This window comes from Ambystoma mexicanum, chromosome 10 (assembly GCF_040938575.1).
Source record: "Ambystoma mexicanum isolate Mex_15411 chromosome 10, UKY_AmexF1_1, whole genome shotgun sequence".
In the NCBI taxonomy this organism is placed as follows: domain Eukaryota; kingdom Metazoa; phylum Chordata; class Amphibia; order Caudata; family Ambystomatidae; genus Ambystoma; species Ambystoma mexicanum.
The window spans coordinates 776,021,259-776,040,299 of record NC_090932.1 but is presented as its reverse complement, the minus strand read 5'-3'; the positions used below and the strand labels follow the sequence as shown (position 1 = coordinate 776,040,299).

The window sequence follows — 19,041 nt, the reverse complement described above, 5'->3', positions numbered from 1 at the left end:
GCCCTGTCTCAGAGTTGAATGATTTGCAGCTTTGATGTCTTTCTTTTTTAGATTAAGCTATCTGCTGTATGCTTTTCGATCTCACGCAACATTTTCCAGGGCATTGGTCTGCAAGGAAGAGTGAACTGACTGCATTTGTTTCAGGGTAGATGCTGGAGGATGTGGCACCAGCATTAGTTCTGCCATTCAGAGGAAAGATGTTAAGCCACTCCCAGTCTCGTTTATACCAAACAATATACATTAACGTGTTGGTGAGATTTTATTTTGTCAAATCTCAGAATGGTTCTGAAATATTTTTATTATATATGCAAAGCATTTACGGTATTGTATTGGTATACATACTACTGATTGTGCATCCTTAAATCAGTAATGATTTCTGCCCATTGATTTACTAAATCGTGCAGGTATTTTGTGTACATGGTACAGTCGATATACTAGGAAATTGTGGGTTTCTTGGGTTTCTTATTGACGATATAAGTATATTTTCAGAAATGTGGACATTTTTAGGGTGACGTTTTGTACAAATCGAAGGTGCATATGCTCTGGCTGTGTATTTGCCACTTGAAATAACTACCAATAAGCTGAGAGATATTTCAAGTTAAATTATCTCTCCACATTACCATATGATATCTATCATACAGCAATTTTTCAAATTCGTGTTCGTTATTTCCGTGTTGGTCTCTCCTGCTTGGTGTATAATCTTCACTGTTCGCGCTACTGAAATTGAAGCTCCACAATATCATACCTTCTGATAGGACCTTTTGTCAAAAACAAACAGGCTGTACTTTGGCTCCATACAAATTCATGGTCTGAAAATCCTCATTTGTACATTAATGACTGGCCCCAGCGTTCAGGACACTGTATTTTGTGTTGACTCTAGGAACCAGGATTCACCCCTAAACCATGTCTGCCCTGACTATCACTACCCATTTTTGATTATTCCCATAATTTTAGCTCAAACACCTCAGATGCATAGTGCAGTATAAATATGTCTAACACATTTCATCACTTTTCATCATTCTCATCTGTAGTGCTACCTACTCTGAGGTTTCAGCTCTCCACAACTTAGAACCAGTAGCAGTGGCAGCTTACAATTCAAGAAGGCATTGCCCCACAGCTGTAAACTACAGCCCACTTTGGACCTGCACCCTAAAAGGCTTATGAATATACTAGTAATCTCTCTGCGTTGGACTCACATAGAAGCTTTTCTTGTGATCATTGGTTTGAGAAGGTGGAAATCTATAACATTTTTTTAAAAAAACAGGAATACGTACCTTGATGTTGGCCCACTAATGGATCCCTTATCATGCAAAAAAGAACGACTGTCTTTTGGACCACCTTCCCTCGATCTACCATGGAAACAACTTGTGTAAACTTCTGAAAGCCATCTGTAACTAGGGTTACCACATCTGCACAATTGAAGACTTTGATCCTCTTTGGACTCCTTTAAAAGTATTGGGGAAACAGTTAAAAACAAGAGATATAAGTAGGGTGGACTTTTTGTGCGAATTAGGCCCATTTAGCACAGTGCAAAGAGTGCTTTTGCAGTGCAACATGACTTTGCTCCGCAACAGTACACTTTGTGCTGCTCTGTGAATTAGGCCCGGTTCAACGTGTTTGTTGGGACTGCAAAGTCAGCCCCTTACTATCCTAAAACACCTCTTCTCATCCAGTTCCAGTTCTCATCCATTTCCCTCAATAGCTTTACTTCAGTGAGGCTCACCAGAGACAATACTCTTGGTTGATGGGGGCAGGGGGACAAGCTGTTTTCGGTTGACCCCTTTCAAGCTGTGAGAGGGAAAGGATCATGAGACCAACTGGGAAGACTGCAGAGCCATTATTCTGCGTGTACCCTGAAAGAACCAAATATGACAATTGACAAGCCAAGAGTTGAGCGTACTTACTTCCCAGCAGCGTAGACCTCAGCAGTATCAAAGAGATTCACTCCGCTTTCATAGGCAATCGTCATTAATTTTTCAGCAACCTACAAAAAATGATATGCAGGTCAGTGGTGTCGGCTGGGCTGCATTCACTGAAGGTGATATTGACAGAAACCAGAGAGAAACCATTTAAAACAAGTTATTGTGAAAACACATCTATCAATAACTTGTTTGCCCTCTGACAAATTCTGGGTTCATCAATGTATGCACAAGTCAACAGTGGCCTTGCGGCTCGTGACCCATAACCCTCCTCTGGGTTAGCATTCATATCTCCATGGGTTCCATGTCATTTCATTGCGGGATGTTTTTTCGCAGGTTTTTTTACAGCTGATTTTTTTACCAGAAAATTCATCACATTTTTTTTTTTTATACCAAACCCCCATCCCCTTTAATTTTGTATATATTCCCAAACACCCACACCCAATGTATATATTTTTAAACCCCCCCAAAAACAAAATTGCTGAGTTTTTCTGGCAAAGAAATTTGCAGCAAATAACCCAGCGAAAATGATGAAAGGACGTCATACCATCTCCATGACACTACCACGTTAACTATTGCAGAATATTTATTATTCATTTTCACTGGGAAGGCAAGCTGCCTCCACATTAAACAGCCGCACACTCATTCAGCAATTCAATGCAAATAATCAAGGACACACTAATTAAAACGATAATTTGGCCAGGGATACTAAACTATTTTGCTGGCACAGTGCAAAGAGTCTGGTGTTGCACAGGCAGAATAGCTTTTCACAATATACAGAAGTGCTCTACAATCGCTGCAGTACTGCCGATTCATAATTCAGGCATTAGTCCTATGGATGTGTTTAGAACTCATGGGGGAAGGCCTCCTTAGCTTACAATCACTGTGGAGCACAGTTAACCCTTCACAGTTTACCAGGGACATGGGCTGCAATGCAAAGTGAAAACAATTGGCCGATCCCTTCTGCTCCGTGCAGCCTGCCTCTTAGCATCACTAGATATCTGGGTCCATATGAGTTGGGTCCCTTTGCCTTATTCCCTTGATCCACCTACACAAGGTGGGGTGAGGGATACAAGTGAGGTAGATGTAAGAAGGACGCAGCGGAACACCGGCTGGTAAAAAAAAGAGGGTCAAAGGGACTGCTGCCGCTGGCGTTTTGAGAAAGGTATCATGAAATCAGCTCCATGAAGTCCAAATACATGCTAGGCTCTCAATGATAACAAGGCATGGTATTACTGTTAATGCTAATAATGTAGACCAGGTTTCTGCAACCATTGGAACTCCAGATGTTTTGGATGGCAACTACGTCATCCCTGGCCAGTATAGTCAACAATGGAAGATGGAAGATCATGAAAAGCATAGTCGAAAACATCTGGAGAGCTGCAGGTTGCAGACCACTGATCTAGGATATTTGGGCATTGTGCGTCATGTCAGAAAGCTCCTTTTACTAGGTTTGCATAACTAGTTGCTTGAAGATTAACTGAAGATTTGCAATGTTGCTTTTACTCAGTCTGAAAAGGTTAACTAACGGGCCACTATATTAATGGACTGGGCAGCTTTCGTTTTGATGCCTGGATTGAAACTGGAATTGCTCACTGCTATGAGTTCCACATACAGCATGTTTCCTTTCTGTGGTATGCATTCCCAGATTATGTGGACGTCGTCATGCTTCTCTAATTCTAGCCCCTGGCATTCAAAATTTTTATTTTACAATCACATGTGATTTTATTGATAGTGATAGTTTATGTGACATGCTAATTGTGGTAGTACCATCCACTGCCCTGTTCAGCGGAACACGTATTAAGATAAATATATGCATGGGCCACACAAGGATTATGCATGGGATCTGTTCAGACAAACAACATTACAGAGAAACCATTATCTACTACTGAGGCTGGATGAAAAGAGGTTTAGTCATTGTCACAGCACTAACTTCTTATCTGTGGGATATACTCAGCCAGAAGACATAGGGCCTCATCAGAAGTTGGGCGGTGCATTAAAATGTGGTGGTAATAGCGTTACCGCCAAATTAGCGCACTGCCCAATCAAGGGTTTGGGGGAACATCAGAGGATTCGCCTCCAGCTTCCTGCCCATTTTTGGCACAATTACCACCGCACAATTACAACAGGCAGTAATTGCACCGAAAATGCCCCATTCAGCCCTATGGACTAAAAAAGAAAATCGGGACTTACACCACCACCGCCACTTGTGATCTGGTGGCTGTAATGGTAATTCCATTGGGCGGATGTCTGGCAGATTTACCAGCTGGATATCGCACCCAACTTCTTATGAGGCTCATAGTTGTTTCTTCCAGTGTATACAGGTTCAGGATGGAACTCATTTTTGAAAATGTATTGTCAACTTCATTTGAACCATATATTTAGGAAAAATTCCTCAAAAGTAAACAATGAATTTCCTAGCCCCAATGACAAGGCAAATATGAATGATCTTCAGCTGTCATTAGCATCCTGTATGAGAAATGGCAAACATTCTGTACGACTTCTTTTGACATGAAGTCAATATTTAAAAACTTTGTGATACATAAACAAATACCCCTCCCCCACACAGTTTTCTAGAAATATGGAACAAACGAGAAATGTCAATCTCCCAGTTACAAAAAAAGAGTATCAACCATATTATTGTCAACAAAAAGCCCCAACCAAGTAGCTATTACTGTAACGGAGTTCCCCCCTTCTCACCTGAGACTGATCCTTGCTGGACTCCGTGGGCGGTGTCTTCTTGCGGACAGGCCTGGACTTGAATAAGGCAGAGCGAGTCTCTTCCGACTCCAGCGTGCGTTTAAGGTTCCGGGATGCAGCAATCTGGGGATCCGGGAAACGAAGAAGACGTGCTGATGGCGCACAAGTAGGAAGCAAGAGGAAAAGGTAAAGGGGCAAGGAATGGAAGTAGAAAAGCTAGGAACCGGAAAGCAATACTGCGAACTACGGAGCACACGTCAGATTCAGATTCGAAAGTGGTTCCCAAGTTCTTTCACTGGGGGGATATCCTTTCCATTCAACCAGGTATTGAAGCTGACCCCGTTTATACCTCGAGTCGCATATCCGGGACACTTCATATTCCAGTTGATTGTCCACCACCACAGGAGTGGGTCTGCAGGATTTCCGGGAGGATTGAATATAAGGTTTTAATAAGGAGGGGTGAACAACTGGTAGATTCTTTTTCCAGGATTCTGGTAGCTTGAGCCGGTATGAGACTGGGTTTATAATTTCCTTGATGGAAAACGGACCATAATACTGGGGTGCCAATTTGTTTGGCTGTAGATGTCGGGGTAGTAATTTCGAGGACAACCAGACTTGATCTCCAACTTAATAAGAAGGCCCGGGTCTTCTTTTGGAATCCGCATATATCTTGGTCTGTGTTCTGGCCTTCTCTAAGTTCTCTTTGGTCTCCTTATGTATGTTGATGAGTGTTTCAATCCAGGAGTCGACAGTAGGTACCGGTGTGGGTTGTGGAAGAACAGAGGGCAGAACTGATGGATGGAATCCTGGGCTGCAATAAAAGGGATTGGTCTTAACTGCTGAATGATCGGAATTGTTATAGGCGAATTCAGCCACGGGTTTCAGGAGCGACCAGTCATCCTGAACCTTAGTAGCAAAACATCGAAGATATTGTTCCAGAGTCTGATTAGCACGTTCTGTGGTCCCGTTGGTTTGAGGGTGATAACCTGATGAAAGAGCGCGTTGGATTCCTAATATTTGACAGAGGTGTTTCCAGAACTGTGAGCTGTATTGAGGTCCTCGATCGGAAATTATCTTGGAAGGAAGTCCATGAAGGCGGAATATGTGCTCCTGGAAGATTCCAGCCAGTTCAGATGAGGATGGTAGCTTATTGAGGGGTGAGAAATGAGCCATATGAGTGAACAAGTCAATGGTGACCATGATGGTGGTGTACCCTCTGGAAAGCGGTAATTCCACAATGAAGTCTGTAGCGATAATTTCCCATGGCCTTGTTGGCAATGCGGGTTGTAGCAGAAGACCCGCCGGCCTCTTGTTGTCATGTTTATTCTGACTACAGATTGCACAGGCTTGGACGTATAGTTGTACGTCAGTCTTCATTTTAGGCCACCAAAATTGTCTTTGTATGAGGTGGAGGGTGTTGGTGATGCCACGATGTCCGGAGTGAAGGGTATCATGACAGAGGTTTATTATTCTTTGTTGTAATTTTTGTGTAGGAATGAGCAGAGCGTTGTCCTTGAACAAATATCCTTCCTTGACTCTCAGGTTCCATTGATTCTTTCTTGAAATATTCTTCCAGAGTTCAGAGGATTGGGTTTGTACTTGGATTTCTTCCAGGAGGTTGACTGCTTGAGCTACAAAAATCATGTGGGGAAACATCTTAGGATAGGGCTTATCTTCGGTATTTTCCTAGTCAGGCCGTCGAGATAAGGCGCCAGCAATCAGGTTTTGTGATCCAGGAACATGAGTTATGTGAAACTGGTACTGGGCAAAGAAGAAGGCCCAACGAGCCTGACGACTGTTCCGACACTCTAATGACTGTAGAATTTGAAGATTTCGGTTGTCCGTGCGGACCTTGACTGGATATCTAGCTCCCAGGAGTAGATGTCGCCACTCAGTGAAGGCTTGGCAGATGGCTAAAAGTTCTTTTTCCAGGATGGAGTAGTGTGTCTCACTGGGAGTCAGGGTTTGTGAAAGGTAAGCAATGGGGTGTTCTAGTTTATCCTCAAATTCTTGCTTCAACACCGCTCCAATGGCGTAGTTAGAGGCATCCGTTTCCACAAGGAATGGTCGATCAATGTCGGGTTGGGCCAGAATGAGAGCTTGAGTAAATCTTGTCTTCAAGATTTGGAATGCCTTATCTTGCAGAATAGACCAGACAAAGGGGGTGTCTTTCCTCAGGAGAGCAACAATTGGTTGAACAATCTCAGAGAAGGTGGGTATAAACTTCCGGTAGAAATTGGAAAGCCCCAGGAAGGATTGAACTTGTTTCACGGACGTGGAAGCAGGCCAGGATAATATAGCCTTTACCTTTGAAGGGTCCATGCCAATTCCCTCTGGAGTAAGGATACATCCTAGGTAATGAACAGAAGCAACGTGAAACAGACATTTCCAGGGTTTGGCCAAGAGTTTATGTTCACAGAGTCGTTGTAGTATTGCTTTTACATGCTCTTCATGCTTTAGAAGGTCGTTGGAGTAGATCAAAATGTCGTCCAGGTAGACGATGACGAAGAGGAATATCATGTCAGAGAACACCCTGTCCATAAAACGGTGAAAGACTGCTGGGGCATTAGCTAATACAAAGGGCATGACCAGATATTCGAAGTGACCAAAGAGTGTTCTGAATGCTGTTTTCCATTTGTCTCCTTCCCGGATACGAATCAAATGATAGGCACCCCCGAGGTCCAGTTTCGTGAAAATCACAGCGCCTCTGACCGCTTCCAGGATATCCGAGATTAAGGGTAAAGGGTACCGGTCCTTGAGGGTGCATTGATTTAATCCACGATAATTGAGGCAGGGTCTGAGTTCCTTAGTGTCCTTCTTAAGAACAAAGAACAATGAAGCTCCGGCTGGAGATTTTGAAGGTTTTATGGTGCCATTCTCCAGGTTGGTATCCAAGTATTCTCGGAGGGCCTTTTTCTCAGGTTCGGAAAGGATGAACATCCTGCCAAAAGGAATCACTGCTGAGGGATCTGTGTCTATGGCGCAGTCTTCAGGCCTGTGAGGGGGTAAGGCCTGGACTATGGCAGTTGAGAACACATCAACAAATCCCTAATATTCCTTAGGAATATGCATGATATTGGAAACCATGAGAGGTGCCTGATGGTCTATTGGTGGTTCTTTGGAAGGGGTCAAGGAGGGATCCAGGAGACAGTGAGACATACAAAACTCTGAGCCGAGGAATAGTGATCCTGCTGTCCAATTGATATACGGATTGTGTTTCTGTAACCAGGGCATGCCCAGTACCATGGGGTAATGAGCTGACTTAATAATGTCGAATCAAATCCGCTCTTGGTGGTGGTTAATTGAAAGCTGGATCTCTTTGGTCTGCAGGCTTATGGGCCCCGAAGTGAGGGGTCTTCCATCGATCGCTTCCACCGGCTGCATGATGCTTCGTGTTTCGTATGGGATGTGGTGACTATAAACCCAATCTTGATCAATGAATATTCCCATAGCCCCGCAGACTACCAAGGCCAAAACAGGATAGGTCTTATTCCCAGAGGTTGATAGGAAGGCCTGTAGTATCACTAGATTGTTTTGTCCAGGAGAGTTCAAGGATGAAATTGATGTGGAATGAACATCTCTCTCCAGAAGCCCTGTTCCACCTAGGATCAGGAGTTGGTGTTTCCCGAACGCCGAGGAGGGGCCAGAGGGCATTCTCTAACCCAGTGTTTGTCGGAGGCACAATACATGCACAACCCCGTATTAATCCTTCTCATCCTTTCTTGCGGGGACATGGGTCCATGGAAGGCTCCTATCTGCATGGGTTCTGGTTCGGTGACTGATCCACGGTTTGTGTCAGATTTGGAGGTACTCTCAAAGGACACCTTCGGAGGGTTTCCTCTAGATTTTTTCTTCTCTGCCTTCCTTTCCTGGATGCGAAAATCTATTTGCATGGCAAGGTCCATAAGAGCCTGGAATGAGTTCGGGCGGGCCACTCTGGCTAACTCAACTTTAATCTCCTCATTTAGTCCTCTCCTGAAAAGGGTAAAACTTGCCTCCGGAGACCAATCAGCTTCCTTGACCAATTGCTTGAAACGGGTTACATACGTGAGCACATCCTGGGATCCCTGCTGAAAGTCTAAGAGGCATTCCTGGGCACTAAAGACCTGCTCTGGGCGATCAAACATGGTCTTTAGGGCCCGTATGAAACCATCGTAGTCATCTAGGAGAGCGTCGCCGGAGTTAACTAGGGGTGTAGCCCAGGTTAAAGCATTTCCGGCAAGGTGAGAGATTATGAACCCCACCTTAGCCCTGGGAGTGGAAAAGTAATAGGGCTTAAATGTAAAGTGAACCAAACATGAGTCCAGGAATCCACAAAGGGTTTTTGCCGATCCATCGTATTTTTCACCAATGCCGCCCCGTAACACACTTTCTTTTGTGGCTGAATCACGGGATAGTACTAATTGCTTGAGAGCAGCATTTTCTGCCTTTAAATTCTGCACCTCTGTGGTTAATTCTTGCATACCTCGCATCAGGTCCTGGACGGCTGCTTCCATGTCGACTTCGAGTGCGGTCGGTAGGCGTCTCAAACTGTCACGGAGTTCCCCCCTTCTCACCTGAGAACGATCCTTGATGGACTCCATGGGCGGTGTCTTCTTGCGGACAGATCTGGACTTCAATAAGGCTGAGCGAGTCTCTTCCGACTCCAGCGTGCATTTAAGATTCCGAGATGCAGCAATCCGGGGATCTGGGAAACGAAGAAGACGTGCTGATGGTGCACAAGTCCAGGAAACAAGAGGAAAAGGGAAAGGGGCAAGGAATGGAAGTAGAAAAGCTAGGGACCAGGAAAGCAATACTGCGAACTACGGAGCACACGTCTGATCGCTACTTGGCAATAGCATTGAGACGCGTGGAGCCGCGGGGGTGCGGTCTATTAGTAGAACACGTTACGTCCAATGTATAGACCGCGGAAGGCGTGTCACGCTGGACGGCCATGTTGGGAGTGTCAGGGAATGCAAGGCCCGTTGCGATAAGGACCAGGAAGACCAAAAGGGGCGCGTCCTGTGGGTCATGACAATTACATAAATAAGTGACACGCATTTAAATACTTTATCCACCAAAGGACATTTATAGGGATGTTGATTTTTGGTTGCAGAATAACATACAAAATGTATAAAATATTGGGGTTTGGCATCATTGCTCAGAATGATTAATTTTATTATAATGTATCATTGCCAGTATAGTTATGGTTACGGTTACATGACACTTCAGAAAGGACAATTCGAAATATTTTCCTCTTTAATATTTTCCCTCGTCCATAAATGTTTACCAAATTTTGAAAGCTACTTATGTGCCAAATTAGGTGAAGTTACATAGCCATTTTTGGCTCTAGGTCCTGTAAACAATGGGGCCAGCGTGCAACACACTCCTCAGCATCACTAATGCCTCTCTCACTGAAGATTCATTCTCGAACACCGTCGAGAATGGTCTCATACATCCTCTTTTCGAAAAAACGACCCTAGACCAGATGTTCTTGCCAACTACCTGCACATTACTAAACCTCCCATTTTTTCAGAACAATCTTGAAAAAAGTAATTGCTACACAACTGGTCACCAGAATCGAACAACTACACCTCGTATCAGTTGATATTCTGACCCACGTGTGGCACTGAGACAGCCACCTTCCAGGTAGTGGATGATGCCCCCCAAATCATCATCCCACCATGCCTCCTCATCCTCCTGGACCATTAACAACTGCATCCTCTTCTCCCTCGCAGCGGACAGGTTGGAATTCTCTAGAACTGTCCTGAATTGGTTTACCCCTAACTCTCCTGCTGACACCAGGCCGTTCAGATGAACACGTTGCACTCTAAGTGACTCTCAGTCTCCTCCAAGACTCCATCTTCTCGCTGATCCTTTTTAGCCTTTACATGGAACCCCTGGGGACACTCTTCAAGAGTATATCTACTTCCCTGGTGTTGTAGCTTCCCAGGTGCAGAAAATCAACTTCTTAAAGGGAAGCATTTTCATATGATGCTTTATCTTGGAGGTGTGTGTAGTGGGATGGATTGTGGTGGGATGGAGATTCTGATCGTATCAAGGGGGCCTGGTTGAGACAGAGGGCATGATGCCACATGCAACAGTCCCCTGCCAAATGATAAGGACTTGAGGGCAACTAGGGGATCCTCACCATACCACTCTGCGGCCCATCGTCAGATGGCTCAGGGAGGAACCCAGCCCGTCTGGTCACTCGACTGTATGTCTCCCAAAAACAGCCGAGGGACTTTGTCACAGTGCCTATTGAGTACTCCATGGTAAGTGTGTGCCAAATGTCTCAGCAATCAAAAGAGACAATTTTGAGATTTTCATCTCTCTGCTTTATTTTCCAGTCTATGAAAACCCAGTGCAAAAAAATACCTATTTGTCAGCTTTCTTTTTCTACTTGAAGATGTTCATGAAACTTCACTAAATCTGTCATTAGTGTGTCAATTTGGCCATATCAGTTGTATTATGCTGTTTTGTATAGGTTTTTTTTAACCAGCTCATTCATTTGCCAGATGCATTTTGGTGCTTTGGAAAAGCTAAAGCAGTACTGCACAAGAAGGTAAATACCATGGGATGGATTACATCAGGCTGAATAAGTAAGTAGGTCTTGTGTTCTGCCCTAAAGATCAACAGGTAACTTTCAAGCTTTAATGACATGGGAAGAACATTCCATTGTTTGCCTGCCAGGACTGACAAAGGCCTCCCACCAAATGTCTCACCAGCTGGTACCTACTTACTGACTGTCTTATTGGTGATGGTGTACAGTTACTTGTATGTTTTCCCAGAATTGAAGCAGGTAGGGGATAAGGGAATTTATGAAAAGGGAAAGGCAAAGTGAAAAGGAGAAGTGGAGCAAAAGGAAATTACAATGATACACAACAACACAGTTATGAAAGAATCTTTTAACGGGGAACTCATGAAATGAATTCTGAATAAAATAAGCCTTTCAAAACATAATAAGGGAAAAAGAGGAGAGCAATGCTAGAGTTCGCAGATTCAATAAGAAAAGTGGAAAATGGAGAGCGAGAACATTTGTAAGATTAAACAGATAAATAGAATTGCAGAGAATAAAATATAGGAAAAGAAAAAAACATTGTGTTTGGGAATAGGGAGGGGAACACCTATTGTGAGAATAGAACAGTCGCCACTATATGTAAAAAGGATTTTTCGAGTAAACATGTCTGTCTTGAAATGTTCATATAATGTACAGTTGTAGGTATTTTAAGCCAATATATGCCAGGTGAGTAGGTACATTGGTATTGTTTACATGAAAGCGGGGATACCGGCCTATGTATTCACTGAACACTACTTGCCCCTAACATGACACAAATCTCTCTTTATAAAAATATATAAATAATATGTATTGTGTTATTTACACATGTTTATAAACACCCTCCAAGTGATGGACACCCTAAATGTGATGTGTGGTATTTACCTACTTATTTACATTTTACGCCAACAGTGTATGTATATAATTAGGTTCTCTGACGTCTAACGTGTTCTTATCGTGGTCCTTTTCCTCGTTTGCACTGTATTTGTGAAATTTCCTTTGTCTTTTTGGTCGCAGTTTATAAACTGTAAATGTTATGTATGTGGGGGTAATGGGGTGGTGGGGTCAGGAGGTGGACGGGTGAGTTAGTGGGGGTCTGGCCTGGGGTATACTTTTGCTTGTTCTATAAATAAAACATGTACTTCTTCCTCTTCATATACAAAACAATGGGCCTCATTATGACCCCGGCGCTAAACCATGGTGCTATTAGCCCCATGGTCCATGCTGGGGTCTTCCATGGTGAATGGCGGAATTACCCATTCCAAAGTTGGCGGGGCGGTAATTCCCCATTCACCATGGGCCCTTCTCCATTCCCATTTTTGCCCCATAGGGCTCAATGGGAATGGGGAAGGCGCTAACTACGGTGCCGCAAATTGCGGTACCGTACTTAGCACCAAGGTCCCTTTGCGGCACCCTACTTTAACGTCTGGTAAAACCAGCCTTTAAGGTCGGGTCCCGCAAGGGGACCTCGTAATTAGGCGCTAATAGGTTAACGGCGCCGCAGCCTTTTACAGCGCTGTTAACCCATTAGCGCCTGGGTCGTAATGAGGCCCAATGTCTACTAATACAATATATTTCAGAACTGTATCCTTTCTCAAGGTACAACTTTGTCCCAGAGAAAGGATAAAGATACGAAACCTGTCGGGACGAGATAGACGAGTAGATCCAGAAAGCTGTATACATTATTAAGAAAATCATTTTTATTGGATTCTGACCTGAGGCACAAGAAAAGGTTAATATATTACATAGTAAGTACTGTTTTGTATATGCAGATAAGGAAGTAAATGTTTAATTTGTGGCACAATAAAAGTATTCTTGAATAAGTAGGAATTGTTTTTGCTGAAAATGATAATACCAACAAACAAAATGTTGCATATTATATTAAATTTGGCCCATTAATAATTAAAGGACGTGTTCTGATGTAAGTGCTGGAGATTAAGAATGCAGTGGCTTTCAAATAATTTGTTGTTAACAGCCATTAGGTGGCCATTCTGAAAAGTGCCATCACTTCGCAGACAAAGACAATTTGGTATTTTTCAGGCTACTTCATTTAGTCTTAAAAAATAAAATCTATTGTATGTATGACAAGATCATTAAAGTAAGTATAGGAGAACCCATCAACCCAATCACATATATGTGGATATGCCTATGTGGAGGGCACTCTCCTCCATAGCAGGATATCATCAGAGTTGGATGCGTGTAAATAAATGATGAAAACAGTTGACATAGACATCGGACTTCCCAGGTTTTGGGCTTCAAAGGACTTTATAAACTGCAACACTACTAATATGGTGGTTTGCACCATTTGGTGAATGTACAAGACATTTACATTTTGGAAAACTAAAAGAAAGGTTAAGATTCAAATGTTGCAAGCACCAGAGTTCCATGTGCAATGAAATCTTGACAGCACCACTAGTACAGCACTATATGGATAAATGGTGCATCAAGGAGCTATTAGATGGTCATTCATCAAGAGGAGCTGCCCTGGATGACTAGAGATAGATGAAAGTAGTATGCTGTGCATCAAGCAAACATTGTTACATGTCACTAAACAGTTATGTCACAGTAAATGACTTAGTGAACTGTAACGTACACAGATAAGTCACACCATAGAGTTTCTAATACGTTCTTAATAGTTAGATTACAGTCCACCCAAAAATCAATATTCTCTTAGTGGAAGAGTTGGCCTTATGATGTATTTGAATAATTGCGACTTATTTTTTTTTTTTAGTAAACATGCACTGTTTTCCTATGTATGTTTATTATAACTTATGATGTATGATTTTGAAGATTTCCTACTCTAGATTAAATGACATTTTGTTTTTCAAAGCAATGTTCATTTTTAGCAGGTTTATCCTTGCATAGTACTAGTCTATGCATAAGTGCTGTGTTTATTAGGGAATTGGAACATTTTAAATGTCTGTGTATTGGGCGTGGTTCTCATGCCCTTGAACAAACTACAATAGATTGTACACGCATGTGTGAATCACACACGTGTGTGAGGATGTCATGCCTGAGTGCAATGATGTCTGCCACCACAGGCATGCTGCATTTGTAACCACACAAAATGTCAGTAGAGCTCGGATGTGAATGTAGTCCACATTTCATGGCCAAACCACAGAAGAAGCAAAGACAACATTGCCCGAGGAATGTTATTACATCATATTCAAAGCTCATGATGACATCACAGGCATGAGGGATGATATCATGCATCAGCGCAAGGAAGCCAGGTGGCATAAAGATGCAGTATTTGTAACCCTGTCATATTTGGCACAGGATTGGTCATAGAATGCATGACAGTTTTGAATTAATCAGGTGAACCTTCTCCTGAATATACTTTGAACATATTTCTAGGTACCAAAGGAAGGGTATTAGAGTATTGGTTATGAGACTCGAGCTTCGACCTACCCGGGTCATTACCTAGCCCAGTAATGACCCCCTGCTTGGGTCATATTCCTTAAGTATATGTATATGGTTGACTTTGATGATTTCTGAATGGAATGGCAAATCATTTGTCATTTGAAACATGGTACTGTAATCCCTGACAAAATACATTTTATTTTATTGTTCTTTATAACGTGCCTAAGACCACACCTGAGTTTGGTTTCTAAGCACGGATCCCGGATTTGAACCTTTGGTGCTCTACGTGGTCTTGCTTCCAAGACCAGGGTGTTTCCCCTGTGCTATCCTCCGTTCACTCGTGGGTTGTGTCTGTCTCACAGAAAAGCACATCCAGGACTCAGGCTTCCAGTGAATCCTTTCTGTGACTTCATTAGATTTTCACCTGAGGTGAGACTTATAATTCTGTAATTAAAATGGCTCCTGCGGGGAATGTTTGTGATGCGTGCGCCTGCTGCACATACTTAATGTCAAACTTTATTAAATGTGTTACAAGGAATCCTGCCAAAAAGAGAAAGCTGTTTCAGCAGACGTATCCATGCTATTGAATGGCAGAAACTATTTAATTGTTTTATTCAGTGGAAGGAACAGATTCTGCCAATTAAATCAACGCCTTTGTTTTCAACAAGAAAGTTTGATTTGTTACTGGATATAAGCCCTTGTTCAGGTCAAACATTTTGGTCACAGCGAATAACCACCCCTATGCAGTATGACTATGACCCCAACGGCAAGCCTTGCTTATGGTCACTCTTCAACAACATTCTGTTGAGATAAGCATTAGCCAATCAGACAATCAAAATGGCCAATCATCCCATGCTTTGGGGAACATGCACACTTAAATGGTTGCAAGGCAACATGCTCTTAACACTGGTGGTTGGTGACTTTTAAAGTGGTGGGGGACATACATATTTTCCCCAAATTGACTTGAGAAATCTTAGTGAGCCAGACTGAACCAGTTGAATGGGGATTGTGAAAGGGGTCCTCACCTTAGAAAATAACCAGTCAAAATAGTGCACATTCATTTGCAAATTATAGACGAACTGGGTAAAAAAAACATGAATTGGTTAGGTAGGGACCAGCATACCATATTGCAGTAGTCACAAGGACCCCACAGAACACTTCAAAGTGGCATTGTGGAACACATATGCATTCTAGCTGTGCCCAAAGACAATCTTGAGGCCTTGGCTTGTCTCAAGCAATAAATGCCTGCATTGCCTATGGAAAACACATGTTCAAGCTGTGTAAAGGAAAATCACGTAAACAGTCTGACAAATATATGCAAGCTCTGCCCTCACTTTCCTTTTGGCTGTGTCTCAGGAAAATCCTGTGCACTGTCTCACCGATATATAGGCCAACACTACCATTGTAAACAATGTTCCCATGCTGGCTGTGCCCAAAGAAAATCATATGGCTCTCTCTTATCAATATCATACGACTCTGCCTTAACAATATATGCCAACATTCACACTGTAAAATTCATTGTTCATTCTCACTGTGCCAACAAGGAAATCATGTGGCCGCTTGTTACAGGCCATGCAAGCACTCTTATTAGAAAATACATTTTCATGCAGTCTATGCACAAATAGAATTTTATGGCCAATCTTAGCGATATATTCAAGAGCTGACCATCCTCCCCTTCACGATGGCTGTGCCGAAGAAAATCATATGGCTTTTCTCAACAATGTATCCCAGCATTGAGACTAAAAGTCACATTTTATGCTGTGTGTGCCAAAATAAATCATGTTGCCTGGCTCAACAAAGTAGACACTCCTTGTCGACCATAAGGTACATTTTCATGTAGAGAGTGCCCAAAGAAATTCATGTTGCCTGGCTAACAGTACAGGCCAGCATTGCCACTGTAAAACGCATTTTCATGCTGACTCTGCTCAAAGAAAATCTCATGGTCTGGCTTAATATTACAGGCCATCAGTGTGACCATAAAACACATTTTCATTCTGCATATGTCCAAAGCAAATCATGTGGCCATTCTCAACAATATATACCAACAACGTGATGATAAAACACATTTTCATGTTGCAAATTACCAAATCAATGTTGTGTCTGGATCAACACTGTAATCCACCATTGCCACTGTAAAATATATTTTGATCCATTTTGTGCCCAAAGATAATCATGCGGCCAACATTCTGACATCACCCTTTTGACAGACTGGCTATGGCACAGTGTCAAGGTCCCTCTGTGCCCTAGGGATCTTCAATTTAGGTACTCAAGACCGTCATGTGATCCCACATGGAGAGGACTATGGTTCATGACACTGGAAAGAAATCTAATGCACTTGTGCGATGAGAGGTTGTCTTCCCATTTCACATTTGAAGTGTAAAGAGAAAATGGGCCTCATTACAAGTATGCCGGTCTGGGCCTCATTATGGGTCCAGTGGTAACCCTGCTGGTGATACCGGCGCCAGACTAGTAAAGAATTACCAGCGCCTGACTTCCCGGTAACACCCGGGTGTTACAACCCCAGTGGCCGCAAAATCAGGCACTGGTAATTCTGTTAATCCCCATTCCCAGGTAGTCCCATAGGAGTATGAATATTACTCCATGGGAGTGGGGACCGTGGAAGCACCTGCACTGTTTACAGCGGTGCCGGTGCTTCCATAACGAATTGCCTACCGTGGCCGCTGTGTCTGGCAGGGTCTGCCCTGTTGGGCACAGCAGCTCCAGAAGTCAAACCCATAGTGTGCTGGTCCGGAAGCAACGGTGCCAGTAGGCTTACAGCCACCGTTGTTTCCAGACCGGCACACTTATAATGAGGCCCATCGTCTCTCATCAATGGCAGTTATAAGATTGTGGGGCAGACTCAGTGGTCAAAGTGGGCAAGAGCGGTTGGGAGCGGTGCTCCTCTACTTTTATTTTTTAAGTTTTACTTTTATTATACTTTTATTTGAAAAAGAAACCGTTCCGTAATGGTTTGGTTTTCAAATAAAAGGGTAGGAAGAAGCTGAAACTTGCACTTCAGTGTCCTGCACTGAACATTCCCTTAAATAGCAGGTGCGTTTGTTTGGGGGCTTGGATTGCACGTGGTAGGGGGCGTGGCGATGGGAGTTTGTGGAGACGAGGGCAGATCAGCATGGAACATAGTTTTTTTCGTACACTTTGACCAGTGGGCAGACTGAGTGAACATGACCCAACATTACCCAAATTGCTTCATAGGACTACACCAATTATAATGGCTCTTGTGTGCTCAACTGAGTATTAGGGACTGTAACAACATAATGTTGTTTTGATACAGCATCACTAAATGAGGTATTTCATGATATTAGTGTCACGTTGTTTTACTGGGATTTATACCATGCACCGCTGGCCTCCTGGTGCTCTGGAGGATCTGAAACAGACAGGGTGGGTTAACTTAGTGGGGAGAGAGGTACAATGCAAGAATGCTTTGCTGCTGTGTTGATGTGTGCAGTTTGGAAGTACCTGGCTACTGTCTGCAGGTCTGTTTCTCGTAGATGGACCCAAGTTTAAGATGGTTTCATAAGAAGCCGATAATCCTTCAAGGACAAGCCCAGACCTTCATGCTTATCAGTGAATTCGTAGTGCTCCTATACAGATCTAATGAAAATGTTCACACCTTTTTTCAAACAAATACATTTGTGCTACAGCCTAGGATAGTATGATTTCCACACTAAAATCGCGTACATGGATGATGCAGTGATTTCAATAGTGTATGAATTTATTTCATGAAAGAACTCATTTATCAATGTAATGGTGGAAGTATTCATAAACAAATAGAAATGCATTCTTGTTCTTGTATTAAAACTGTGGATTTGTCACTATAATGCATTAGGACTGACAAATCATTCTGAACCTGTAGTAAAAGACTTACCATCAGATGTAATCTAATAATGTTTGTTGTAACCAGTTTAGTTGCTGTCACATGATAACATTAAAGAAGAGTCATAGTGATCACTCTGGCCCTTGAGACACGGCCATAAGGAACTAACTCTTTTAACCTATCCATCTAATTACACTCCTTTCAGTCCTCATAAAGCGCCATGCGGCACGACACATGTGTCGACTCATGACACTGAATTATCCTTCATTAATGTCAGCTAATTGCTGGAATTCAATCTTTTTTTGACCAACATTATTGGATTTCATCTGATATATTAAATATGGGTTTGGAATAATTGCGGACTTGGAATGCCTCCTCTTACGCGTTAGCAAAATGAGTTTCTTGAAATAAATAGTAGCAAGAACAAAAAAACATATTAGGCATCATTACAACTCAGGCGTTAAGGGTTAACGCCGTCGTTAACCCTTAACGCCTGATTCCGATTTTCGCTAAACCGCCTTGGTGCTAATTACGCCACCGTAATTTACGATGGCGTAATTAGCGCCTTCCCCACTCCCATTATGCCCTATGGGGCAAAAATGGGAATGGGGAAGGGTAAAATGGGAAATGGGGATTTACCGCCCCACTCACCTTGGAATGGGGCAGTAAATCCGCCATCCACCATGGTGTAA

The 19,041-nt window shown here is 42.9% G+C and overlaps 1 protein-coding gene across 2 annotated transcripts in view; it reads right to left on the bottom strand.

The window, feature by feature from the left end:
* Positions 1-19,041, bottom strand: part of KCNAB1 (potassium voltage-gated channel subfamily A regulatory beta subunit 1) — a 1,977,401-nt gene that overhangs the window by 600,462 nt on the left and 1,357,898 nt on the right. For both annotated transcript variants that reach the window (XM_069618430.1, XM_069618431.1), the window contains exon 4: positions 1,905-1,984. In XM_069618430.1, coding sequence (XP_069474531.1) covers positions 1,905-1,984 — 80 coding nt within the window. The remainder of the gene's footprint in view (positions 1-1,904; positions 1,985-19,041) is intronic.